The 27,812-nt window shown below is 39.9% G+C and overlaps 2 protein-coding genes across 5 annotated transcripts in view; one reads left to right on the forward strand and one right to left on the reverse strand.

The window, feature by feature from the left end:
* KATNIP (katanin interacting protein) overlaps window positions 1-3,935 on the reverse strand; it is a 65,827-nt gene extending 61,892 nt beyond the window's left edge. For all 3 annotated transcript variants that reach the window (XM_027796199.2, XM_013304644.3, XM_027796200.2), the window contains exons 1-3: window positions 3,696-3,935; window positions 2,969-3,045; window positions 864-1,033 (exon numbers count right to left, since the gene is read on the reverse strand). In XM_027796199.2, coding sequence (XP_027652000.2) covers window positions 864-1,033; window positions 2,969-3,030 — 232 coding nt within the window. In that variant the 5' untranslated portion in view covers window positions 3,031-3,045; window positions 3,696-3,935. The remainder of the gene's footprint in view (window positions 1-863; window positions 1,034-2,968; window positions 3,046-3,695) is intronic.
* A 57-nt stretch (window positions 3,936-3,992) lies between these two features.
* The window catches only part of GTF3C1 (general transcription factor IIIC subunit 1), a 42,279-nt gene continuing 18,459 nt past the window's right edge, over window positions 3,993-27,812 (forward strand). Inside the window, exons 1-21 of one of the 2 annotated variants that reach the window (XM_055804478.1) lie at window positions 3,993-4,235; window positions 4,826-5,035; window positions 5,201-5,377; window positions 5,663-5,806; window positions 6,378-6,474; window positions 6,964-7,087; window positions 10,261-10,419; window positions 11,014-11,129; window positions 12,686-13,010; window positions 14,712-14,929; window positions 15,427-15,566; window positions 17,288-17,441; window positions 18,423-18,526; window positions 18,766-18,950; window positions 19,303-19,578; window positions 19,807-19,952; window positions 20,368-20,465; window positions 22,074-22,170; window positions 22,930-23,107; window positions 24,444-24,579; window positions 26,428-26,563. In XM_055804478.1, coding sequence (XP_055660453.1) covers window positions 4,015-4,235; window positions 4,826-5,035; window positions 5,201-5,377; window positions 5,663-5,806; window positions 6,378-6,474; window positions 6,964-7,087; window positions 10,261-10,419; window positions 11,014-11,129; window positions 12,686-13,010; window positions 14,712-14,929; window positions 15,427-15,566; window positions 17,288-17,441; window positions 18,423-18,526; window positions 18,766-18,950; window positions 19,303-19,578; window positions 19,807-19,952; window positions 20,368-20,465; window positions 22,074-22,170; window positions 22,930-23,107; window positions 24,444-24,579; window positions 26,428-26,563 — 3,441 coding nt within the window. In that variant the 5' untranslated portion in view covers window positions 3,993-4,014. The remainder of the gene's footprint in view (window positions 4,236-4,825; window positions 5,036-5,200; window positions 5,378-5,662; window positions 5,807-6,377; window positions 6,475-6,963; window positions 7,088-10,260; window positions 10,420-11,013; window positions 11,130-12,685; window positions 13,011-14,711; window positions 14,930-15,426; window positions 15,567-17,287; window positions 17,442-18,422; window positions 18,527-18,765; window positions 18,951-19,302; window positions 19,579-19,806; window positions 19,953-20,367; window positions 20,466-22,073; window positions 22,171-22,929; window positions 23,108-24,443; window positions 24,580-26,427; window positions 26,564-27,812) is intronic. The other variant, XM_055804479.1, reaches the window with a different exon arrangement.

Here is a 27,812-nt window from a genome sequence, read left to right on the forward strand (position 1 = left end):
GTGAAAATAAAACTTAAGCAGACATTATCTACATAGCAATAGATTAAAAAAATAGACTGTAAAATAGACAGGTTGTAGCAAATGTGAGAATAACAGATTACAGTTGGTGAACTGCTTTACACAGGGATTTAGTGAAATCAATTTTCATTATGCTAAATAGATTAGGCCAGCAAGCTCAGACTTTATACCTTCATACATGCAAAATTATTCCTGTCACTACATTGCTCTCTATGACAGACAGACTTAAATTAGAAACAAAACACACATTTTTAAGTAAAGTCAGCTAATCACCAGCAGTAAATGGTAGATTTTCTTCACTTCAAATATTTAAAGAAAGATTAGCTGTCTTTTTAAGACAACTATTACAGCTTAAACAAAATTTATAAGCTTAATGCAGCTATTACCGGATATAATTTGATTATAGTCTATGTCATCAAATGTCATTTGTCTACAGGGCAACAGACTTAGATAACGTTGAAGTCCATCAGATTTTAAAGCCTATTAACAGTATTACATATCAGACAAAGGTATAGCATTATTTTACACTGACAGTTTATATACATTTCTAACTAGTTTTAGTTATAATCGTTTAACAAACGGAGAGGTGGGGAAGTTAAACTTCAGAATTAGTCAGGGACCAACTGAGAAATTGATGAGGTGCTGCAGAGATCTTTCCTTACATACAACCAGCTTAAATACTCTGATGAAAGACTCCCATGGAATTTCATTCCACGAAGCTCAAATGCTGCCACCTCTTTATCACAGCCTGATCAGTAACCTCACTGACTGAATTACAGCTCTGATGAGTAAATGTTTCAAATAGTTCTAGACTGCAGCCTTTGTAAAACTCTCATATAACTCACCATTTGTCCTGGTGGTCTTTGTCTCATTTTTAAGGTAGCCATGTGACTTGATTTTTCTACGGTAATTTCTCAGCTCTGAATTAGCTCCATTCAGATACAGAGAAAATCCTTGCTCTAACTGTTCCAGTTTGATTTGTACAGGATCCTTTCTTTTTAAACGTCCCAGTAGCCTGAGTAGAAAGGATAATAATTCATCCTTATGTAGTGCATATACAGATGATCAGGCTAGCAATAAATACAAAAACACACAATATCAAAGCTGAAAAATATTTTCATAGTTCAAATAATTTCAGAACATAGCTTCCAGGATCTGTTCCTGTTCAGTAATGCTTGTATGAGTACCCACACGCTGTGACATATGAAGCTTGACCAAGCCTCTCCCTTCTGAGTTTTTTTTTCCCATGTTCCTTCTCATTTCCCATTATCTTTTCCATTTGGTATTTAGCATATTTAACCATTCTTCTTGACAATTTTTAAGAGTTTTACTCAGAACATTAAAAAGCTTAAAAATGGTTGAGCTCTTTTCAAGACAAAAAAAGGATTGTGTTTTGAAACTTAAGAAAGTCCCCAATCAATAGTGCAGTTAGAGATACCAGGAAATTAAAGTCTGGTTAAAATAATATTTAAATAACGCCCATCCCCAGGCTCAGCTTCAGTGAAACACCTACCCTCCCTCTTCCAGTCCTCATCTTCCCTACTTTCTCCATGGGTTATACTCAGTCCATCCTAATTCCTTCAGTGGGGTGACATGCAAGCCAGGAGGTTGGGGCATGTGTGTGACAATTTGCACCTGCCCCTGCAGGCTGCTTCCTGGTTTCCCTCTGACTCCAGGGTGGGTCAATCCACAGGCCAAAATTCCCCAGGAGTGTATCTGCACTGACATGAGTGTGTTCCCAGCCTGTCCCCAGCCACGTGGCCAGCAGCCCTCTAGGCAGCATGCCTCCACAGGAGCACCCTGTCGCCACCACTCTCTTAAATCCACGCCAGGCTGCTCTGACGGATGATGTTTTGGCACACGATGGGCTGTTCCTGTTAGTTTTGATGCAGCAGGAACCAGCCATGACTGGCCCAGGGTAGTACCTGACCTGCTCCCACGCAGGCTACTCTGCAGCCCCCACTACCCAAACCTGCCAGTTATGCCCAATACACGAACACATCCAGCATGCCTCCTCTGCAAGGTATGGTTTGCCACCTGCTTGTCGTGTTGTAATTCAGTGGCATTTGTTTCCAACAAAATTCAGTATTAGGGCTCTGATAACAGGGATGCAAGTTGTTCCAATCATTAAATATTTTGTTTTACGCTTTTCTAAAAACACTTTAGGAGACTATATGAAAGAAACCCATGTTCACAAAAATTGGATGTTGATCTAACATAATTGTGGCTTTTGTAGGGTTTTTCTTTTGTCTTTTCACCAAACCATTCAGTTTGTTATAGAATTTGAGTACAAATCTTATGACCTGTGGTAAAAGGGGGAATCCAGCAAAAAAGTTCTGTAGACTTTTCTTTTTTTTCCCCTTCTGAATTAACCTGTGAAAATTCATCTCTCTAGGGTACAATGACAGGAAGCTTCCTATGAACAAAGATTAAAAGAAATGTTTTAAACTTGTCTGAAAGATACTGAAGTTCGCAAAAGTAACCTAGATGTCCTTGTCTCCCACCTCAGCAGAACCTGACTTTGCACATTTAACTTTAGCAACTTTTGCATGCAATTTTCAGTATTTCTGACAACCTAAAATCCTTGCCTCATAACATTCACACAGTGTGAGCTGCCAGTTACTTCTGGATCTACCTCTTGCTTTAGAAACAAAAATCTTCCCTGTAAACCATGGAAACATTTATAGTAACAAATTTATTTGTATTTTAAAGTATGCTGAAGAAATACTCTGATCACCTCTAGAAATAAGAACTTTGACATATTTGGCAAACAAAGGGAAGAAAAGAGAACCAGCTGAAAGTTTTAAAACACAGCAAGTCAGACTTTGCATCACAAGTTCAAAACCCAAGGTTTTAAATTAATATTCACAACTACTGATATTAGCTACTATGTTAGGTAGTACACAACAGCTATTACATACTCAATGGTGGTAACAATTCTGTATCTTACCGGTTTCTCTGCTGAAGGTATATTAAGTATTCATCATGTTTTTCATCAAAATTAGTCACCATGTCCTTAACATAAAGCTGCAATGAGAATGTAATCGTCACGCTAAAGTATAGAAATTATTTATTATAGAGTACTACTGGTTTTGCACCCTCAATATACAGAAATGCTATAAACTGAAAAAAGTTCCTCCTTCAATAATGTGTAACACTGACAGCGTAATAAATAAAGTTCCTGAAGAACAGAGAAGATATTACTTGTTTTATTTTTTTTCAGAACCCTTCACAATCTACTGAAGAGCGTATAAATATGAAAAATGGAAGGCATGTGCTATAATGAGTTTGCAATCTGAGAACTGACGAGCAAGTCAACTGTGAGGCGCCAGCTGAAAGGGCCATGCCCGAAGCCCAGCTGTGGGCTGATGTTCCTGAACTGCTCACATGGGCAGTTAACTGTTGAACTTATTCACTGCAGAGGCTGTACACATTTAAGGTGTTCATTTAAAGATTTTTGCTTGCCTTTGAGGAAACATGAACTTTTCCAGCAATTCCCACCAAAAGTATCCCAGAGTCGCTGCTGCAAGTTGTGATACGGTGCCTTCTTATATGCTTTGAAGTTTAAAGTTACCACCGAAACACTTAATTTAGCTCTCTACCAGAGAAAAATAACAAAAAACAAAACCAAAAAAAACCGCAACCAAAAAAAGCAAACCCTGTATTTTGCCTCTTACCGACCGCAGAGTATCTTTGCTTAAACGCTGCCCTTTCCCGCGCCCGCGCCGAGGTCAGCAGCGTCAGGGCTGAGCCAACAGCTCTCCCCAAGGACAGAGCAGGGCCCGGGGCCTTGCCCCCGCAGTGCCAGCAGGCCCCGGGCTGAGGGGCGCCCCCGGGGCCGCGGACCCCGCACCAGAGCAGCGGAGGAAGGAGGGAGGGAGGGCCGGGCCGGGCCGCGCCGCGCCGCCGTTGCCCTGTTTGTGCGTTCCCTTGGTTACCGGCGCGCTGGTGACCTCACTTCCGGCGCGCCGGCCCCGGCCGGAAGCGGCGGCGGAGATGGAGGCGTTGTGGGTGCTGCTGGACGAGGTGGCCCTGGAGGGGCTGGACGGTATCACGCTGAGTGCGCTGTGGCACCGCCTGGGTGCCCGCTGGCCTCCCTTCCCGCTGCCGCTGGAGCCCGCCACGCAGCAGCTCCTCTGGGCCGCGCTCAGCGCCCAGCCCGACGTCAGCTTCTACCTGCTGCCCCGGGCGCGCCCGCCGCTCCGCCTGCACGACCGGTGAGGGCAGCTCCGCCGGGCCGGGCCAGAGCCTCCCGTGGGGCTTGGGAGGGGCTGGCCGCTCCGCTGGGGGCAGCTGAGGGCTCTCCAGCCGCCCCGGGGCTGCCCCCGCCGCCCCTGCCCCGCCTGTAGTGCCGCTGGGGTTTGCCCCAGGCTGGCTGGCGGCGGGCAGGGCCGAGCGGGGCCGGAGGCCTCAGCAGGTGTCCTGGCGGGGCTGCAGCATTGTTGACCACGAGCATACAAGCAGAACTTATATATCCCCGTTCGTCGCGGTGGATGTATCTGTATTTTCTGTAAACTAGTGTGCGTATATGTTGCCTTTATTCCCACCACTTCAACATCCTTGAATTTTTGAAGATCAAATAACGTATTCGCTGTCTCCTGCCTCACACACTGCACATTGATAAGGCTTGGTCGGTCTCAGGAGTGCAGCTCTGCTCTTTTGTGTTTTTTCTAGTTTTGAGGTTTCAAAATAATTTAGTTTTTCCAAGGTATTTCATAGAGTTATCAGTATTGTCTGCAACAATCTTATATTTCAGTTCCACATTCCCCTTGCTCGGTTAAATGTTGGCTCTCTGCTTCTGTTTCAGATATGAAGAAATAGACCTTGAAACAGGAATACTGGAAACCAAAAGAGATCCAGTTCCTTCAAATGATATTTATCCTGTCCACATGATTTTGGATAATAAAGATGGCATACAAGGTTCCTGCCAGTATTTTAAAGAGAGAGTAGATATCACTGATCAGATAAGGAGAAAGGATTTGCAGCCATGTTATACTTATACAGAAGCTGTTGAAAAGTGAGTGAAATCCTTATATTGGGCATTGGAAGATTTTTAACTTAAGTTTTAAAATTTAGTTCTCTTTGCAGATTATATCAAGAATGGTGTTTCCGAGGGGAAAGCGGTTGATCTCTCTGCTTTCATGGAACTAATAATAATTTATTACTTGCCCTTGTTTCTTAGGTGGGGAGAGAAACTTGTCATTGTTGCCTCCCAAGACCAGCGTTACAGAGCTTTAATAGGCTGGGACGGGGACCCTGACTTAAAACTCCCTGACTTCTCCTACTGTATATTGGAGCGCTTAGGTCGTGCTAGGTGGCAAGGAGAGCTTCAGAGGGACCTTCACAGTGGGGCTTTCAAGTAAGTTTATGTCTTGCTATATGAATTAAAGCTAATAAGTTTCCACTGGTTATTTATAAAGTTCTTTCCACTCAAGAATTTCTGTGTGTTGATTTAAACTCCTGTCTATATTGGTAGTGTCTCATCCTTACTACCATGAGCACTTGGTTCTTTGAGCCCGTATTGCTGGCAGTGTACTGTCTCTTCCTTATAATAATTATAATTATTCCTTATAATAATTAGAATTTATATATTTTATATGTAAAAGTTCCTATGCCTATAGATATCTTTCCGTCTTTCCTTTAGAGTGGATGCTGGAAAAATTCATTATCACCGAAGAGTATTGGACAGAAACGGTCTCATAACAATGCAGTCCCATGTCATAAGGCTACCAAGTGGAGGACAGCAACACTCAATTCTTCTACTTCTGACTCGCTTTCATGTTGATAGGTATGTGCCACTCAGGCGTTTCAAAATCTCCTGGGTAGACTGGGACCATTTACTCTGATGAAAGATCGCTCTGTTGTCACAGAACTATTAAAGTTTCCTGGTATTGACCCTTGTCCATTGCTTTATTAACTCCTCTTCTGAATGCTGGATAGTTTAAAACTTACTTGTCTGGGAGCTGTAAACAATAAGGTATTCTAGTGTCTGTCACCTGCCTACGTAAGTCTAACTCCTCTTGTTGTAGCCCTAATCATTGTGTTTATTTTGAGTGTTCTCACTTCAAACACATTTCTAATAGATTTCTTTTGTCTTCCTATCTTGTTTATGATTAGAATATGTACTTCTGTGGCTTGCCAATGAAGTAACAGCCTGGGCTTAGTCACTGTTCCCTCAGTTGGGTTCTCTTCTTAGTGACAAATTCTCTCATGTGCTATTCACAGAGGGAAAAGAAACTGTAATTCCTAAAACAATCTGAGAACACTTCCTCTAGTGACTGACATTTTGTAAAGTACAACTCATGTTTATAAAGTTATATGCGTGCTTATGTGTAAAATGTTTTCCTTCTCTTGGTTAGGAGGAGCAAATACGATATTCTGATGGAGAAGCTCTCAAGTATGCTAAGTGCTCGTTCAAACCAGATGGAAACATTAGGAAACTTGAGGGAAGAATTGGTGAGTTCCATTACTCTTTCAAATTCTCACTCATGAGGAACATAGATAATTAGTGTCAAAGGCAGTCATTCATACTGCCTGGGGTTTTTTAAAGTTGCACAGAATTTGGGGGTAGGATATTCTAACAGAGGATCTTAAAAACCTACTAGATCAAGTTACTGTTGCTGTTTAATAAGGAAGGAGTTCTGTTTGATCCACAGTTTCAGAAAAGTTTTCTCAGTGGATCTCATCACGCAATTTTTACTTGCTCAGTGCTGCTGCTGGTTGCTGCTGCTTGTTTGGATGGTAGAGTTGGAGGGATAGAAAACACTCCAGAAGCATTTCACACTCTGCCTGTGTCTGCCATAGTAGGCTTTTATGATCCTTCTTTGACATCCTACCCCAAAATACTGCCTTTTAAGAACAAGCAGTATGAATGTCTTTGGTACTAATCACCTACAGGTGAAAATTTTGGGCTACAGTGGCTTTTGTGATTTCTCTTCGCATTAGGGTCTTTGTGAGAGAACTTTCAAACGTCTGTATCAATATATGATGAATGCTGGCCTAGCTAAGGTAATATCCATCCCATTACAAGATATACACCCCAATGGAGGACCCTACAAGACAAAGAAAGGTAACTAGAACCATATTTTTGCTTTCTTTTTGTGTAATGACATCAATGCTATTCTATCTGTAAGCTTCAAAACTTAAATCACAAGATGCCTAAGTGAAAATCTGTATGCAGTTATGTGAAGAAATATGCTAATTCAAGTGGGCTGCAGTGTTCTAGCTTTATTAAGCATTTGTTTCAGGGTTTTTAGAAATGGATGCAGGCAAGTTTGTTGTATATCAGTGTAAGCTGTTTGAGTGGATTGAGGCTCCTAATAATACTACACGAGGCGATACAGAGTGGGGACAAAGAGCAGTCTGCTGACCTTTCATGTTCAAGTTGAATGACAAGTCAATACACTTGAAAAAAACATATAAAAAGTTTCATAAAAAAAAAAAAAGAACATTACAAAATAAGATAAAGAAACAGACCATCTTAGTTAAGGCTTTTGCTAAATTATGATTTTTGCTGGAAGTCATGAGAATACAAAGTTTCATTTCAGATTATGAAAGTAAGCTTCTCCAGCACTACCGTGGAATTCTTGGAAGTAAGCAAGATAGTCAACAACTACTATTCAAAAAAGCTGTAGTCTGCTGAGGGACATGCATAACCAGCTCTAAATTCAAATTTAATGGGTTTGCAAGAACTGCTGATAACTTCCAAACATGTAGTGGAAAGACAAAGAAGAGTATAACTCCATGAAGAAAGGGAATGAAAGAAAGGAACTGCTCTCAGAAGAAGATGCAGATAAAACTTGCATGGGGAAAATATTACAAGAAGTAATAACAGAAGGTATGAGGAGGGATGGTATCGCCAATGGAATTAATGCAATTGCTTAAGGAATCCTAAACCAGATCTTTTATCACAGAAAATCCTAAGAGGCAGGTTTGCAATGGTTAAAAAGAAAGTCATTCTAAAGGATGAACAGTGTGTTTTTCAGAGATGTAGCGAACTGTTTGTGAAAAAATAAAAAATAAAACAACTAAATCTGATATGATCTAAACATTACAAACGACATCGTCTTTGCAAGTAGGAGTGATCATGAAGAAGTAAAGGAGCCAATAAAAACATGACAACTTCAAGAAGGCAAAAGTGAATGCCAGCTACATGGAGTTGGATTAAGGCCCTTGATAAGAACAAATTCCTTCAGTCTTTTAAGTCTGAGGGAAGGAAATCTCTCTGTCAGGAAATTGTATCATGAACAAAGAAAAGCAATGGCCAAAAGTAGGTACAGCATCTAGTGCGGTTCAGAGAGAAATCTCCTACATTGCACTGAATAAATAAGGGAGTGATTGAACGAGTTCATTTGTCATGAAATATACAGGTCTGCCTCCTTCCCATAAGAATATCAGAGGGAGTTTTATGCAGGAGAATTCTTTGAAGTTCACAGTTTCAAGAAAGCAGTGGAGATCCTCAAAAAATATTCTAGAATAGATCAGTATACAATAAAACATATGGGGACAATGATCATCAAATTTTTACAAAATATGTATTGTACATAGTTAATGTATTTCTGGTTTGAGCAAATGTTTCAACATACAGTGGCTTGTATGGCAGGGATACCTTTAGTCACACCACTTGGCATTGGCGTTGACGAAAACCTAGATTCTGTCTTACGCTGGCTTTGAGTAGATTGCACCAGTTATATTTGTTTATACTTCCTCATACTGACTTAAGTCTTAGAGGCATTCTAATGAGCTGAAGACACTTGTAAATAAAGCCCGAGAGACTAGATACTATTCCTGAAATGTGGAGTTTATAAACAGTAGTAAAAACATCTTAACTTCCAATTGAAGCATTTACTTAGAAGACAAGAAAATACAAGTCCATTTAGAAACTTGGTGGCAACTACAAGGCAGTTGTTTCATGTTTTGTCAGATTGGCACAATGGCAGCTGCATTTACTACTTAAATTTAACATGAAAAATGCCACTTGATGAATCTTTCACTTGTATGATAATTCCATCTTACAGACATAAAAGCTGAAAATCTACAAAAATGCATTAAAAAACACTAGGTATTAAACTAGGATAAATTAATAATAGCTGATTTTCATCAGAGATCAAGATAGTTTAATCTCTGGAGTTACAGAGGAAAGCAGATACAAATATGTGGGACACGCTGAAGATGAAGCCAGAGCATCTGCTATTGGAAGCATATTAGGCAGCAGGAGCTAAAGTAAAAGGAACTGGTTGGTTGGTTGGTTTCTTTGTTTTTCCCCAAATACTGCTTCAAGTGAAAACTAACAGGGTGAAGAAATACAGAGGATGTGATAACAACGCATGCAGCCCTACCATAATGTCAGCACTTAATTACTATCCTAAGCAGTATCCTAGGATACTGTCAAGGAAAGGATTCAGATTGAGGAAAAATAATGGAATCATCTGGCCTAGAGCTCCGTCTCATGGTTAAGTTGCTGTGGATTAACTTCATGTCAGCTAGGCTTTGGTAACTGATTGTAAAACTCATCAGCTGAAACTGTAGTGATTTCAGCTAAAGCTTTCACCTGGCATTTTTCACAGCAGGGCTGTACCAGAGGAGTAGAGACGGCTGTAGATGTTCCCACCACAGCTGCAGGATGAATTAGCTACTTCTGCCCTAACTGCTGAATCACTGCAACTTGATAAGTTGGAAGTGTACAGTAACCTAGTTCTAGTTTACCACTGGTCTCTTAAATTGTTCAGCAGGAGCTAGATGATACTGGTGATGGTAGGTCATCCTTACAGCAGGGAGCAGGATTACTAGAGCTCTCCTGAAGTCGTATGTCCCCACTTTACCCTTCTGGGATCTCATAGAAAAGTAGGTGGAGAGTTACTACAGCACAGCCAGTGCCCAGTAACATGTTAAGACATGGAATTCAATCATGTATGTGACTGGTGGGTGGCAGTGTGTTCTGTCCATGTATATAACAACTTCATATATTCTATCTCCATTTTCATTGCACATAATTATAGTACACAATACGTGTTAACAAACCTAGCCATTCCCTAGCTGCAGAGAGTAAGTGAGGACAGATTTTGACATTCAGATACAGGGAAAACTGTTGCAAACCTTTCCTAGAAATAAACATTTGGTTTTGCTCGTTTGTTCCCCATTGCATCCCTACTTGTTCATGCTGCTGAAAGAAATAAAATGGTTTAAACAAGTGCACGCACTCTATGTTTTGTTAAGAGTCGTTACTAACATTCATGTTCACAGGTACTGATGTGATGGTCCGTTGCCTTAAATTACTAAAGGAATTTCGGAAGAAAATGGAAGACTATCATGATGATGATGAAGAAGAGATCATCACAAAAGCTGTTCAGCCCGTGGATATTGTTTGTGAAAGGGACATGCTCACCCAGGCTTATGAGCTAAGTAGGTCATATAGTAAGACATCCTAAGATGTTTTTCCCATTGCCTTCTTACTGCTTGTATATGTAAAAGAAAGGTATATATTGTGGGAGGGGTTTTAACACTTTGATACATAAAAAGCAATCAAAACTTAATTTTTCATGGAAATGTTCAGATTAGACTGGAGCTATAGGTGCTGTCACCTGTTAGCCCTCCCTGGAAGCTTATGAACTAATCAGTACCATCCAAATAAAACAGCATGGTAGAACAAGGATGTTGTGGTGGGATGAGAAAAGATGATAAGGAAAACGGTGTTCTTTCTTCTATCTCTTTTCCTTTCGTGATAGAGAAATTAATATCTAACTGTGGAAAGCTGGTGGGAGAAATTCACTCTTGCTTTTAATCTGAAGCTGTCACTTTCAAACCTCATTCTGCTGGGTCACTGCTTCGCATAAAATTGTGTTTCATGACATTATTTGACTGAATGTTTTATAAATCTGTGAAAATGTCATTAGTTACTGGGGAATTAAATTTTATATTCAGAGCAAATATGAATGTATATGTAATTTGGTCAGATTATTTCCCTGAAATATTTTTTGGTTTTCCTTTCTGAAACAGTTGAAAGTAGGGGAACCAAAGGTATTTCTCAGGCAGAAATTCGCTTGGCTATGAATGTGGGGAAGCTAGAAGCAAGGATGCTCTGTCGTCTTCTGGAAAGGTACAAAGTTGTCAAGGTAAGATTAAAATAATTTAGATACTTATGGAAACTGGAGATGCAATTGTGGTTAGTGTGGTAATATGTTGTAACATTGTTCACCTCAAATGATAGAAACAGTGTGATTTGAGAACTGACAGTGAAAGAATCCTGGTAAGACTGAAAAGCGTATGACTTTGAAGAAAATGTATATAAGACAAGTATTCAAAAAATATAAAGATTTTAACCTGCTGTATTCTGAGGACTAATCCTAGTTGTTGGAATGTAACATATCCACTCTTGTAGGGTACCTTTTCTTTATTGTTTCCTGGCTGGCTGCCTTGACGTTTAATAGTTTGCTGACCCAGATACAGGAGTATTTTACATTGGTTTGTGACTGGATGCTTAAGTAATAAAGATTGTGGGGAGAAATGCGCACTGCCCCATTTTTTTTGTCTCTGTGGAGTGCACGTTCTGGTGATGCACACCAGCTGGTGGAATTCTGCCAGGCACTGTTTCGCAGCATTCCAGAGAAACACTGTTCTGAGCACCATGATGCAGGTCTGCCCTCCAGAAAGAGACAGGGCAGAGAAACTGGCCTCGGCCCTGCTTCGCCTGGTTGCGACAACTTGTCTGAGTCATTCACTGTAATCAGTGGTAACCCAAGTGGCCTGGAAGCTGGTACTTTATGGAGATGAACATAAATGTCTCTCCACTCAAAACAGCCACTCTGCTTAATTTTTGCTGTAAGGCAACTTCTATTTTGCAAGATCCTTTACTAAAGAATCTTGTCAGAGATCCTCTGTTGAAAATTATCAATCTACTACCAGTAAGTTCTAGAAGAAAACAGTTACTTCTGTGGAGGCTATGGTGATTAAACTCCTTATTTCCAAATACTTCAATATTTTTTCATTTCAACAAGACAAATTCAGCTGTCATTTCTCACATGTACCCATCTGCCCCTTTTCGCAAAGGCATGATAATTGACATCTTTCCAATAGAGAATTTTTTTACTAAGATCTTGTCATTTGGTAAAAAGTTCTGTAGAATTAAAAAGAAACAAACTATACGAACCACTGGAGTATCTAAACATACTTTCTCCTAAGTCAACTGTGAAAATGAAACCTTCCCTTATTGATAGACTAAGTGTTTGAGTTTCTGGATGCTTGAAAGCTCCTGTTGTAGTAGATGGGGCAACAGCAGTTCCAGTTAAGTCTGATTCACTCTGGTGACTTCTGTGTTGTAGTTATTTCAAAGGAAAACTTTTCTGAAAAAAATTTATTTCCAGCCTGAACAAGTATAGTTTGTTCTTTCTTAAGCTTTTCTACATCCCATATACTGTAGGTGTTTCATTCTAGTATGCAGGTAATGCAGGTTTTTTTATTTTTCATTTATTTTCATTAATTTTCAAAAAATTCTTTTGATTTCTGTATGTTAAGGTTGATGAACGTTTTTATTTAGAAAAAAGGCAGAATAACATGGGATCTTTTGGTGTGAGGGGAGAACAGTTAAAAAATTTTCCCGCTGCTGTTGCTGGAGAACACTGCAAGAATGGAGAAATAAGGTGGTAAAATAACATTCCAACTATTTCCTTAGGGTTTTATGGAGGATGAAGGTCGGCAAAGAACAACAAAGTATATTTCATACATCTTTGCAGAGGAGAGTGATTTAAACCGTCAGTTTGAGAGAGAGAAGGCTAGGAGTGAGCAGTTAGCTACGGTTACTTTGGCATTGGTGCCAGAAGGTTCCCCACCTGTGGAGGATGCGTCTCCTGGAGAAGATGATACTTTGGTCTCAGAGTCTGACAATGAAGAAGAAGGGAAGGATGGCAAGAAGAGAGGAAAAGGTCAGAAGGCCAATTCTGATTCTTCGTTGAAATTAAGCTTCCAAGATGACACCCATCAGTCGACAGCAGCTAAAGGTAGATCATGATTTTGAAATTTAGAGAGAACCCTACCTTGTCCTTATGGATCCTTTGATTAAAGAAAAAATAATATGCTATTAGCTTTCATTAAAGTTTTTGGTCAGATATTAATTTTTACCCCTATTTGATTATTTCCATGCGTTTTTGATGTTCTCTTTTTCCCAAAATTGTTATGTTTTGGAATACTGTAAGCATGGTAATCTCTGGAGATTCTCAGAGCTGAAGGTTGCTCTGGTGTCTGTATGCCAAGTAGTGGTTATCACTAATCACTGAGAAGGTAATCTGCTTCTCCTTACCTCTGTGTCGTTTCTCCCCTTATTTTCCATGCAAATGAAATGGGTTCACACACCATGCTCCTTGGATATTCAGTAATTTTTCTGGTGGTTTGAAGGGCTGAAATAATGCTGCAGAGGGTCAGACAAATTCTAAAACTGTTGCAAGGAAGGAGGCAGGACCATGTGGCTGAAAACCAGCATAGTGGTGAGATTGTGGTAGCTAGCAGTCAAGTTGGCTTAAGCTGCTGAGAGAAACAGTATCCTTGGGTAATTTTTATGACTGCCTTGAATGTTCTGTAATGAACTGACAAGGTATGTGTCATGGGCTCTGTTTTTCAAAATAACTTACAGTTCAGGCTGTGCCCATCAGAGCGCACCATCTTGGCAGAGAGCTTTAGCTTTTCAAGTCCTTGAAGATTTCAGAAGGGATTTGAAAGCACATGGTCTTGTATTTCTTCCACACTAAGGAAAAAGATGGGCTGTGCCTCTCATTAAAACACATAATTTCGTTCCATGGGATGTTTAAATGTCATCTTAGGTGTGGGAAATAGCACAGGAACTGACAGACAAGCCAGTTAACTTCTTTATTTAATTTTAACATATAAAAATTCTTCCCCTTTTAGCGGTGGGGTTTTTTCAGATGAAAATGTCTGGTATCAAGCCTTAGACTCTGTGCAAAATCTGTTGTGAACTTTCAAGTGGGATGAGTATATGCAGAGTAATACTGACTCCTTAGCTGAGACCAGATAAGGTGGTAGCTACTTTCAAGCAGCCACAGGCTTGGGATGACTTGACCCACAGCCTTACTCACCCAAGCACATTGTAATAAAAATGCCTTGTCCCCTGAAGCTAATTGCTTCATCTTTTACCTACCAGCCTTATGGGGGCATTATTTTCAAGAGCATATGGTGGTTTAATTTTTATTTGATTTATTTGAACTACTTGAACATTCCTACAACTTCTCTGAAAGTCCAAGGGAAGAGAGAACAGATCTCCATTCTGTATGTATATTATCTTCAGGATAATACTAAATCTTTGTTCTCATTTTGCTTTGTGAGAAAAGCCAGGTTTCCAGCAGAACTCTTGAGTCTTTGTGACGGAAACCTTCCTTCCTTCAGACAGCATTTTCTGGATAAGCTAATCTGGCCCTTCATGGTCTTCTAAGTCTGCCCGTGGAGAGAATTATTTGATGGCAGAGAGTTCACTTTGTTTTTTTAACTTTACTTTTAGAGGCTGAATGCGATCATTCATGGTCAAACCACTGCTTCCAGCAGGGTAGAAGAATATGTGAAAAATGTAGCAGAATGCTTTTGAGTACAGTTATCTGGCTGAATGGGGGAGTACCTTTTACAGAGAGAGAAGCTGAACACTTACAGGAAGCCAAGAGCAGAATAATTACAAAGCTGTTTGCTCTTTAAACCAGTCTCAAAACCAACAGCTGTGAAGTCTCAGGGGAAGAAGCTGCCTTCCCCTCAAATTCTTGAAGAGCCTGATGAGCTTTCAGACAACGTTCCGGGGGAGAATTCTACTTTGGAAACTCTAATGCAGGAGTCCAGTCTTTCCACCTGTGCTCATTCCCCTGGTGAAGCTGGGGATGGGGATGTGGCTGTGGTGGAGGAGGTCAGACTTGAAGACCCTAAGGTAAGATCACATGTCTTAATATTTTCTTGTTGGTACAGTTGTTTGAGCTAAGCTATATGTTTACACAGCAAGGCTTTAAACTCTAGTTTTTGTGTTCATTTATGGGATTGGTTTGCTTTTTTTAAATTTAATTTCAAAATACATTCATATTTTGGCTGCATTGTAGTTCTAAGTGAAAATTATTCCAGGCAATAGGCAGGTAGATCTTCAAATTATAGTTCTGGGTTAGTTTCCTGGTGCTCTCCACATTCCCTGTGTTGACTTAATACATGTCATCACTTAATGTCTGTCTGTGCACCCAAGTGCTGCGTATCATCTGGTCTGCCTCCCTGCCTGTGAAGGGGAGGTAAAAGATAATTCTTGACTGACTAGTTTGTTACAAATAAACACATCAAAACTCTGAATTCCTCAGATGCTACTGTGTGAGGAACCAACATCAGGCTGAAGACATTGAATAGTTAATGTAAAATTTTTGTTTTGTTCATACTGTGCACTAGAAGACATGTGGCCAAAAGAAGGAAAAGCGTTCCAAAGCTACAGCAGTGGAGAGATCTCATGAAACGTACAGGCTGCTGAAGCGCCGCAATCTCATTGTGGAAGCTGTTCGAAACCTCCGGCTAATTGAAAGCTTGTTCACGTGAGTCAGTCTGAAAACAGTGTGGTGGGGCCTGATGCATTTTGGTAGCAGAAGCACTACTTGAGTGAGCAGTCTGTGTGCTCATTCCGTTGTTGGCTTTTCTTGTCCCTGATGGCACTATACCCTATAATGTTGGAGAGGATGGCATACAGAAGGTGTGGAGGGTTGCAGTTCTACTGAATCTTGACAATCAGTCAGCTGTTTGGAAGTATCTGCAGAGAACTGTTAATTACACAAGTGAATTTTATACAGTATGTGTCCCATCAATAGAGACCAGAGAACTTTTTTTTTTTCTCTCTGCAGTAGGCCACAGTGCTTGGGGCCACATAGTAAGATACAACACTTCCCTGCTTGAGGATTCTTTCATATGCATAAGTTTCATTTCTGCATGGTTTCAAAAGTCATTCGTGTGTTATTCCGTCATGGACTGTAGAGACTCATGACTTCATGTCAGTCAGTCATCATTGGTCACTAGGATTCTAGCAGAGTCGTGGAAGTTCACTTTTCTTTGCGGTTTTATGTGTAATGGTTATATGTCTTCTCCTGACTTGCCTTGTCTGGACTAAAGACACTTCCCTGAACGTTGTGATGCCTTTCAGCCTTTTAAGATTCGCCTCCAAAGAGAAACTGAAATTTTGGTGCTCTTCTGGAGTCCCAGCTTCCAAATTGGCAGGACTCTGTTGTCACAAATAGAATTGCACCATCTGTCTTCTGTATCAGCACATAAGATCCGGGCATTTCAATACACACAGGGCTGCCTGCTATTGGAATTTAGTAAGAAATCATGGCCTTATTCTCCCCTGGGTGTGAGAATTTTGAAACCTGCTGTCACCTGGTTCAGTTGCATAGTGGTGTAAAATTAGAGCCTCGTCTTCTGGCACCAGCCTCATCGCTGATTGACCAGGTCATATCCAAGTGCAGGCTCAGAAGGTATTTCAGGTCTCTGCTGTTCCCTTCAGTGCCACCAGTGGGTAGCTCACAGGTTCCCTCGGCACTGGTGAAAGTTCTGCCCCTCCCCAATCTCTGCCAAGAAAACCTGCTGTCACTCCAATAATTTTAGTTACCAGGATGTGGTAGTCTTTTGAAAAAGTTGAAGTCCGCATTCCCGTAATACCCTTCCATATCTTTTTCAGAATTGAGTCTCTGGGATTGAAAGAGTCAGAAGTAGGCCCTGAGGCATTTGTGACAAAGTGCATGAAAACAGGCATTAGGAGAATAGGGTGTGAGCACGCTCCTGCAGACTGCCACAAGGGAAGAAGTGAGCTGGCTTCAAGTGATGGGATATCTGTATCTGTACTGTGAATGTGTGTGTCGTTTCTGAGCTTAGAATGCCACTAAACAATTTCTGCCCTGAGCTGAACTCACAAGTGGAAATATAAACTGTATATGTGTAATCACAACTTAAAAAAGCTGTAGGTTACCCTGACCTTAGGAAGGCTGGATTTGGAACTGCACTATAACCACACACAGAGAAATCAGGCATTGAGAATTTGCTGTTATCAGAACAGCAGTCCTCACCTAAAAAGGAAAAGCTTGATTACAAAGAAAATACAGCTGAAATGTAAAGCTAAGTTACTGGTTGTCTACAGCAAAAGGGAAAATGAGCAGTAATTGCTAGAAGCAGGGGAATACCTATTTACCCTACATCCTCTTAACAAACTTCTTAGGCAGTTTGGAGCATTGCTGGACTTAAAATGCAAGGTATATTTTGCATCTTTTAGACTTCAGAAGATGGTCATGGATCAAGAGAAGCAAGAAGGTGTCTCCACTAAATGCTGCAAAAAGTCTATCATACGACTGGTACAGAAGCTTGCGCGAGAAGGACTCCTCAGACTCTATCGTACTACAGTCATTCAAGATGGCATAAGTAAAAAGGTGACTTTACAAACCCTGGCAGCAGAAGCAGCTTTTCTCACAACTTCTAATCTATGAGAAGGTTTTGCACCTTTTTACTGAAATACATGGATGACTTCATTTTTTGTAGCAGAACCCACAGTCAAGCTGCCTAGAAGCTGCATGTCCCAAACTAAGCTACTGTGAAAACCAGATTAGTGCTTTTAATTATTGTGCTGCAGATAATTGTGAGGCGAAGGAATAGTCTAGAGATCAAAGTCTCTGAATCTCTCTTCTGAGAGGTTCAGCTGCTTATCGGTTATGCAACGCATGGTTCTCTCTCTGCACTGTCAGGCTGCAACACAATTCTGTTTAATCCCCTTTGGAAAGCCAGGAGTATATGAGAAATCATAAGTTAGCTTCTGAGTTGAAATTTGTAGAACATGATCTGTTTTTTCCAAAAACAAAAATCCATTGTTATTGAGGTTTATGAAAATAGCATGTTTGTAGTTGTAAAGCTGAGACTTCTTATTGTAACTGTAGTGTGAAGTGCTCACAAGCGGGGAGAAAATCTACTGAAAATTGGCTGCTGCACAATTACTGTAGAGCATATGTGAAATCTTACTAATCTGAATTTTGTGTGTACTTTAAACAACAATATGTATTCATAGCCTTATGAGCTATGGCTTTTCATTTATCCCTTTCAGCCTGATACTTGTAAGTTGAAGTGCTTGTTCCCCAAATGTTTCAGATTTTAAAAACCAAAAAAATGTGATGTTTGTAGAAATTATCTGAACTGTCTATTGTTACAGAGACCATACAGTCTGGCCTCCTGCTTGAAACAAATTAGCAATGGGAGTTTTTCATCTGAAAGTGTTAATATTCTGTGATGTACTAAACCTTCATAGGATCAGTCCATTGTGGCTACTGTTAACTGTCTGTGAATCACTGATAATTTATGCACCTGATTAAGAGCCAGTGTCTTATAAATACCTTTTCTTTGTTTTCTGCTGCTCTGAACAGGTAGAGTTTGTTGTGCACCCTTCAGTGAGTCCTAATGATTCCCTGGTAAAAAGTGCCATCGAGCAGGTGCGTTTCCGAATCTCCAATTCAAGCACCGCAAACAGGCAAGTTGCAGCGGCGGTTTGGATGGCTTGTGGGAAACTTGGCTTTTCTAGTACGTGCAAAAAATATGCAGAGGAAATAAACACAAAGTAAGCAAAAGAAAAGAAAAATCTTTTCTTTAGCAACAGAGAAATGGAAGCACAAAGATGAAGGAAGAGGCTGAATATCTCCTGAAGTCAGGAAAGAGGAGGAATTGAACTCTGCTTAATTTTTACCAAAGTTCTGTGTGGTTTTAATACAGGATTAAAGTTCCCCAGGCACCGACATCCCAGGACCACACTGAGGAAGAGAATGCAGGGCAAGAGGCAGCTCCTGATTGCGGAGAAACGCAAGAAAGCTCATGTAAAGCTGATAATAATAGTCGGGCAAGAAAAACTGATGAAAAAATGGGCGTAACACAGCTAAAAAACTATCACCCTGTTACAGGTACAGCTGCCTTTGGCTTTTTTGTCACCTTTCACTTTCTCATTCATTGTTAATGATCACTTCAGATGAGTGGGATTTTCTTTTACAGAGGAAAAATTGGGTTTACATTAAAGCATTCTCACAATCCAACATTTACTTGGCTGCTTTTTCTTTTTCTTTACAATTGTGAACTGGAGTATTTGTATGCACTACTACCTTTTACCTATTTGTAAGTTAATATTTGTAACTTAGATTTACTTTCAGCTGCCTATCTTTCTTTCTGCTTTTCTTCACATCAGTTTTGCAGAGGTAGCTGTTTCTCCTGTTCTGACCCTCCTTTTATTTCTGTTTGGTACTTAATCTTCCCTCACAGTTCCAGGACTTGGGCGTTCTCTTGGCTTTCTTCCTAAAATGCCCCGTTTAAGAATGGTCCACATGTTCCTCTGGTACTTAATTTATGGACACCCTTTAAATGGAACACAGCAAAAAGGAGGTAGTGATGGTGAGAAAAAGGGCAGCAAACAAGGGCTGGATGCAAATGCAGCTGTACTTGAAGCGCAACCAGATGGGACCTTGGAAATTATCACAACTGTGGTGAATCCCGAAATCTCTGCACAGGAGACTGAAGTAGAGTTGTCTAATCAAACAGGTGAGAAGTGGCACACCCTGACTTTCCTACAGACTTTGCCATGGTTCAACCTGAAAAAAAAGTAAAAGTCCACTTCAAAAAAGACTGAAAAATCAGCGGTTCAGATGATTTCCAGATTTCTAGGCTATGAACTGCCAAATGTGTTCTGCTTGAACACTCGCTGTAAAACTATTAGTGTAGCTATTAGGTTTGTGCTCTCTGAATCTAAGCCAGTCTTCTCGCTCCTAGTATATGTGGACGATGTGTCATGGATGCGCTATGTCCCTCCTCTGCCAGTTCACAGAGAGTTTGGATTTGGATGGGCTCTTGTTAGTGACATTCTTCTCTGCTTGCCTCTCTCACTTTTTGTCCAGATAGTGCAAGTCAGCTACAAGGTATGGTGCTTTTTTGGTTTACATTTGTTTTACTTTAAAGTCTGATGATATCAACTGTAGCTATAAGCAGTAAAAACGTCCTTTTTGTCTGTACAAACAAAACGTGCTATTGGAGAGTAGACACTTTAGTTCTTGAGAGTCTTTTACAGAAAAGTTAGTTGCTTTTACAGCCACAATGAAAAAAATGTATAGCCCTGTAACACTGCAAATTCTTAAGCTAATATTTTGCAAAGAGCTTTTTATAATCTGAATGAATCTTCTGCCTCGTTGATTAACAAGAATAATGTTTAAGCATTTTACAAAAGCAGTAGCATTTGCTTAGAAAATATTACAGTGGACAGTTCTGGTAGCAAAGCTTAAGACTTTAAAGGCTAGTTATATTTTGCATTTTGATGAACTTCTAAAATAATTCTAGGTGGATGGTCTGGAAGATTTTTTAAATGATCCACTAAAAAAGCACACTCTGATCAGATTTCTTCCAAGGTCAGTCCGACAGCAGCTCCTCTACAAAAGGTAAGCAGATGAGTCAAAGTAAATGGTTTTAGGAAGGAAACAACAGTGGTTGACTGTTTTCTAAGTTATTTCCTGCTTGTGTCAAAGAGAACTTTGTTACTTAAGACAAGGATCATCAGTCTTCTAAGGATAGTGTGCCAAATTGTTTTTTTCTCTCCCAAATAGAAGGTAATAAGAAACTAATAAACAATATTCATGCATGCTGTCAGGCAGTGTTTGGGAGCTGGGAGGTTCTGTCCTTCATAACTCATCAGCAGGATGTTACTACCGTATAGAACACACTCCTGACTGCTGCTGAATTCAGAATTTAATAGAGTCTAAATGTTGCTGTCCTTCATAAATCTTTCAGAAGATGCCACATTTCCCAGTTCTGCCTCTCACACTTACCATTCAGTTTCTACTCATGCTCTCAGTGGCACACCTGCCCCTGTTTGCCATTCGTCTAGGAGATTTTAAAATTGAGATTGGACTGAAGACGGGAAGGGAGAGCAACAGTAAAGTGATTTGAATATGTGGAATCCACAGCACCACGTTAGTTTCCCCAGGGAAGTCATTGCTAACTGTATGGATTTGGATGGTTGGAGGCTTATACAATATTTTGCAAAACTGCAGATGTGTTGCTGGTGAGCGAGTAGTGCTGAACACTCTCAGGTGTCAAGACTTGTGGTTAGTTCGGGTTTGCAGTTCCTAACCTATTAGTTGCTACACCTTAGTAACAGGGAAACTGGATTTATGGTTATTTTCGGAAATCTGCAGGCTCCATCTCATAGTTTTATGCAAAACAGTATGACATGTAACCAAGTTGTCTCTTTGCTCTTTCTGCCCGCCACAAAGCACTACGACTTCTAACAGCCAAATTGGCTGCAGTATTTCTAAGCTGGTCAAATAATCTTTCAGAGCCCCAAAGAAAGCTCCTGCCAAAATATAATTCTCGTTTAGCTGCACAGAAAAACTTTGGTCTTAGTGAAGTTAAATGTGGGCAAAACTAAGTTTTTAGAAACTCTTTCTAAGAAACTAGGGCTTGCAGCAGTTTCCAGCAACTTCTAGATTTTTGCCATTTAAGTAGATGCGCAGCATGGGAAATGTTGCATTTCCTGCTCTGCCAAAGCTATAAACAACCAAAAGCAGTTTCTTGGCGCAGTAATTCTAAAAAAACTTAACTATAAAGATTGTTGCCCAGTTCTTCGTATGTACACATGTGAAGGCTTATTAGCCCATATTTAGCAGTCATGTTTTCTTAATCATGTTTTCTTTTCATTACACAAAATTGTCTGCGGATCTGCTGGTGTTCAGACCTTGTTTAATTCGTTTTTACATATGGTATTTCTGGCTAATTTTGTTCTTTGATTGCAAAATTTTAGTTAGTATTTGGCTAAAACACTGTTTGTGATTTGAGGAAAGGAAATTTTGAGCTTTGGGTTATTATATGTTTTCCATAGGCTGATAATTCAAACAAAAGTACCACTTAAGAAATTCTGAAACTCATTATCTCCAAAAAGCAGTGGTTTCCTGAAAACATGGCATTGCTGCATGAAAATGGCATGGTTTCTGGTATCATTTTTACTGTATTCATGAGTGCTAATTGTAATACTCCTCATGTTGCTGCAGGAGATACATCTTTTCAGTGGTAGAAAACCTTCAAAGATTATGTTATATGGGACTGATACAGTTTGGCCCAACAGAGAAGTTTCAAGACAAAGACCAGGTAATTTAAAAAAAAAAATAAATTTGCTGTTATTTTTCATGGGTTTTGTCCAGTGAAATAAATGCAAGATTCGGTGTTTGTAATTTCCTTTAATAATTAAATACTGATGTTTTAGATGTGTATGCAGACCTCCAGATCCAAGTGACATATTGCAAACTGTACAGATAATTTTTACCCCTTTCTCTGGAAAGATTCTACTCAAATGTGTAATGCTGAACGCTGCACACAGTAGTGATCTAGGAGGTTCCAGGCCGGCAGCACTTTATGAAAAATGAGCATGTCACATTCTTTTCTATCAAGGCGTCAGGCATTGGATGTGTGGCACAGATCAGAGTAAAATAATGACATTTGTACACATCTTGTAAACAGAGAGCATGTGCAATGGAGAAAGCAGTCCCAACATACACTTTATGAGGGTAAGAAAGATAGTAAGGCTCCAACACACATCTATTCAAATGCTGAATGAGAATTTGTAGTCAATAGTTGTTCTCTGTGGAAACTTGGAACATCCTGTGCACAAGGGGAAAAAGAAACTGTTCTAAATCTAGAAACGAAACTTCTGGATCGCTGGCAAGGGAAGTTTGGGAATACGGCACTGTAGGGTGGGGATGGGTGTGTCTGCTAGCAGCATACTGGCTCAAAGCAGTGGAGTCTGAGAAGATGCTAAGCAGTCCTAAACTAGATTAACTTGTGTGTCCTGTAAATTAGGCAGTTTCAATGACTTTTCCCTACCAGCCTGAAATACACTGTATTTGACAGGTCTTTGTGTATATGAAGAGAAATGCTGTGATTGTTGATACCACTATCTGTGACCCCCACTATAACCTGGCGCAGAGTAGCCGCCCGTTTGAGAGACGCCTGTATGTTCTGAATACCCTGCAGGATGTGGAAAACTTCTGGTTTGATCTGCAGTGTGTCTGCCTTAACACACCACTGGGTAGGGTATAACTGTACCTTATCATCACCTTCACTGTTCTGTCTGTGTCATTTTATGAAATTATGGTCCACTTGAAATTTTCAGAGCAGTTTTCATGGAAAAGCATTGCTGTCCTGTTAGAAGTAGCAAATTTGATAATAGCCCTGTTAGATTTTAATCCAGTTGTGAAAAAGTCTTTTTGAAAATGGTTACTAGTATATTTTTGCTGTAGCTCTCTACTAGTTTGAACAGAGATCCCTTTTCCTTAGCAAGATGTTGCTAAACCTTGTAATAGCCCAAGTAAGATGAGATGTGGAAGTCAAGAGAGTTTAGGCACCCCCGTTTTTTGGTTTTTATTTTTGTGCTTGGTCCTTTTACATTTTAAATAGGATATACAGATACAAAAAGTATACCTTATTAAAAAAATAAAATTAAAAAAAAAGAACTGGAGGAAACCCTAGACAACACTATTCTGTATTTCTGCAGTTTAGTCAGCAAGGTAAAAGGATCTATTTGTAATTTTGTATTTCTTTTGTATGGAAGCAGCTATGTGCAAAAGGCTCCTTACACATTTGTCAAGTGGTAGCGAATCACAAGTCTGTGATCGTTGCAGCTTTCGTAGGCTGGTCAGAACATTACTCCTAGCCTCCAAAATATGGTAATGATACTTTTTCACCAGTTTGCGTGTTTGTGGAAGCTTTGTTGTGTTCCAGTTAAGTATTTTCCATGTTGAGCCTTGAGGGGAAAATTGCTCAGTGCTAGATTTAAATTTATACTGAGCCTCTCTCTAGATCAGATACTTGCCTGAGATCTGGGCCTGCCCTGTTGCCTTTGTAACATGGGCAGCCAAAAAGCAGTAGTAAGCCAGAAACTGGGGATTTTACTACCTTTGAGTTTTGTTACTATAAACCCATCACATGACTCCTCTGCTACATCCTAAATGTATCTCCAACATGAAGGGGTCAGACATGCAAAACATTCACACTGTTTCAAACTGAGCTGCAAACTGAACTGAAGACACGTTCACAACCTGCCACAGTGTTTCTTGAGGACTGTTGCCACATTTGAGTGTCTGAAAGTATGTGATCTGTGCCTAGATCACTGAACTGCTGATTTTTTTTCCCTGTCAAGGGTACCAGCCTTCATTACTTCTGCCCTGAACGCAATTTTGGACAAGTTAGTGCCTTCTAGTGTTAGTTAACGAGAACACCATTAGCCTGTGTGAGCAGGTAGCATGTTTTATCCAGAAGTGGTAAAAAGTTAGTACCATTTAGAGCAGTAGTTTGCTGCAGCAAGGTGGTTTCAAAATGGGTTGAAGTCTTCTTATGCTGATAGTCAAAACCATTTGTATGTTTAGGAGTTGTCCGCTGTCCTCGTTCAAAGAGAAGTAATCTTCAAGGGGAGGAGCCTGCACTAGATGTAGAAATGGAACAAGAGTCAGCAGTGGATAAACACAATCTGGAACGAAAGTGTGCAATGTTGGAATATACCACGTATGTCATCTGCATTCTTGCTTTGTTGCTTGACTAGTGGAGGCAAAGAACTGGTCTGGTTTTGAGGATGCTACTCAATAGCAAAAGCAGTTTAAACTGTAGCATTTCAGTTGGTGTTGTGGGGGTTTTCTGTGTAATTCAGAGGCTGATTAAAAAGACTTGTAGTTATGTATCATGTTTATGAGTAGCTTGCCTACCAAGCAGGTTTTTATGCTACAGGAATGAGAAAAACCTGATTTTGATTTCCTTCCAAAGTAGTACAGATATGTGTTGCAAGAGTCTTGGGGAAGGCAAAGTTTAGAGGGAAGTAGAATTAAGGCAAAGGAAAAATTTAAAAATTCTCTGTTCCTGTGCTTTATATTGTGTTATCTCAAGTATGCTGTAGCTTCAGTAGCTCCCCAGTGTCACACTCTGAATTGTGTTCTGTGTTGCGCTTTGCACATTGTTTCTAATTTAATATGTTAATTTCTAATATGGTGCTGGTGCACACTGGTGAAATCTGGAAGTGATCTCTGGAGCGCTTTAATCTTCTGCCTAATCACAGCCAGAATACTCAAGGATTGTATACCTGTGACAGCCATGTGGAACGCCGGTTATACTTTTCATATCGTGTTCTGCACAGTGATTTAGTTTTGTTTATATTCTGTTCTGTCTTAAGAAACAGTCTGTTTAAAAGTATTTTCAGTAGTTCAGTGTTACACGTAGATGTATCAAGTTATCTTAAAAAAAGATCAATGGAGTTGAGGCAACCTAATTCCATTGATCCTCACTGATAGCAAAAAATTCTGTTCAATCCACTTGTCAGCTTTTGCTATGGTCTCTGTTCCATGGTGATGTATCTTTTAGTTTGGATATACGGTGTCTATTTGCACTTGGGCTGAAGATGACTGCACCCTCTTTAAGGTCAAGAAACAAGTTTTGGATTTAATTGATGGTGTACTGTTAAAATGAAGGAGTTGTCTATTGAAAGCTTGACTGAATTTTTTTCATGGTAGCTTTCAAACAATCTTTCATAAGGCGAAACGGGATTTCAGAAATACTCTTTGCTGTTATTGCTGGACTGTCAGAGCTGTCATATCTACTGCATATACAAAGCTCATTCATAGTTTGGGTTTTGGGGTTTTTTTTGGTGGGGGAGATTTTGGTAAGTATGTTTGTCTCCATGATTTCTTGCAAAGCGTCATATTTATACAGAAGAAAAAAATATTTTTTTCATTCTGCACTGTAACACCACACTAATTATTAATAGTAGCTCATTCATGAAGGATACCAGTTCATCCATTATGTGCTATTCATTATTAGTTTCATCCTCTTTCCAGGGAGAGAATTGCAGTGCATTGCTTTCCTGGCTTGTGTGTGTATTTAAACAAGCTTTAATGTATTTGTTAGAAAACTGGAGAGACCAGTGCTTGACAGGCAGTGTGAAGAAGGGTTATGATTGCCTTTTAGTTCCTGTGCGAGATTTTCCCCACACTTGTCCTGAGAAAGTGTTTCATCTGAGCAGGTATTTTCTCTAGTTCTGTGGTAGGAGTAGTACTGAGAACAGAGTTTAATGTGGCTGTTGGAACTTAGTTAACAATAATGAAGTTGCTGTGGGTATAATCTGTAAACTGAAAGCTCAGTCATGAAATAGCAGGGATTAAAACTTAATGGAAAAGGATTGTTGTCATGGTACTTCTGGAACAGGGTTAAGGGAAGTAGTATCTCTCCTTCTCTTCTTTCCCAGCCCTATCTAAATTGGGCGGGCAAGGAAAGGGTTCTGCACATGGCACACACATCACTTCAGAGCAGCTGAGAAGGCACTCCCTACAAAATAATTACTGTATATTTTGTTACTCTTTCTCTTAGAGGCAGCCGAGAGGTGGTTGATGATGGAACTATCCCTGGAGATGGGTTAGGAGCTGCAGGTCTGGATTCCAGCTTTTATGGGCATCTAAAACGCAACTGGATCTGGACAAGCTACATCATCAATAAGACTAGGAAGGTGGGTATTTTAAAATTTGTATTCTGTAATGACTTTTCCAAATTTTAGTATTCTTAAACTTGAGGTACTGATAGCAAAATCTTGCTGCTTGCATGCTTTCTCAGTTGTATCTCAGTAAGGCTTTGCGTCACTGGAAAGAAACTAATGCCAAATGTGGTAAATCTTGGTGCTGGAGTGAGTGAAAGAACTGGATGTGAATTTTGTCTGAACTGAATTTGATTCTATATTCAACCAAAGGAGAAATACTTTATTAAGCAAGAAATTTAGATTACTTAATGGTACCTCTTGCCTTTCTGGAACACATAAGTTTTCAGACAAAAACTGAAACATCCAGAATAAGGAAATACGCACAGGAAAAAAATAAAATAGTTTACTAGGAAGCCAAATACTGGCAAATAAGAATGACCATCCTAGTTCTGGCTAACGTCCTGTCTGTGGTTGCCAGTAAAAGATCTGTAGGGAAGGTTGTACAAGCAAGGGAGTTTTATAGTGGTAAGTCCTCAGAATATTCTCGCAGCTGCCTGTAGGTTTGTCTCCAGGCCAACTAAACCTGGGGGTGGTGTTTCAAGTAGTTAATAGCTCTTTCTTCTGGCATTAATTTGTCTGATTAGACAGAAGTAAATCTTCAGTATCTACAATGTAGCAAAGTGGGTCAAAGTCCTATTAGGGATCACCACTTCCTTTTGGTGGTTTAAGCTCCCTAGTAATTGTAGTACTCAGGGAAGCTGTGAAAAATACCATTCTTCATTACCCTTTCCATTTCACTTGATTTTATAGACATCTCTCATGTTTCCCTCTCTCACCTCTGGGTTTTATTTATTATTTATTAATTTTTTAAAGACTGGCATCTACTATATTACTTAACGGTTCCCAGTATGGAACCTCTTCTGCCTTTAATCGTTCTTCTTGATTTTCTTTTAACCTGTTCTACTATATCCTTTTTAAGGTGGAAATAGAATCACATAGTGCTTTCAGGCTGTGGCCACCCATGGATTTTTACAGCAGCATGGTGTTGCTCTCCTTTCCTAAGAATTCCTTACATTTTGTTTGCTTTTTGACCATTACCAAGCATTGAACAGGTACTTTCACAGAATTGGTTGTAATTACGGTACCCTAAGTGTAGTGGTCAATTAGAGCCTGTCAGTGTATATATAAAACTAGTTGCTTGGGTTTTTTCCCTCAGGCAGGACCATTTCACTCTTAATTTCATCTGCTGTTCTGTCACTAAGTTGTTCAGCGTTTACAGGAC

Source organism: Falco peregrinus, chromosome 5 (genome assembly GCF_023634155.1).
Source record: "Falco peregrinus isolate bFalPer1 chromosome 5, bFalPer1.pri, whole genome shotgun sequence".
Classification (NCBI taxonomy): domain Eukaryota; kingdom Metazoa; phylum Chordata; class Aves; order Falconiformes; family Falconidae; genus Falco; species Falco peregrinus.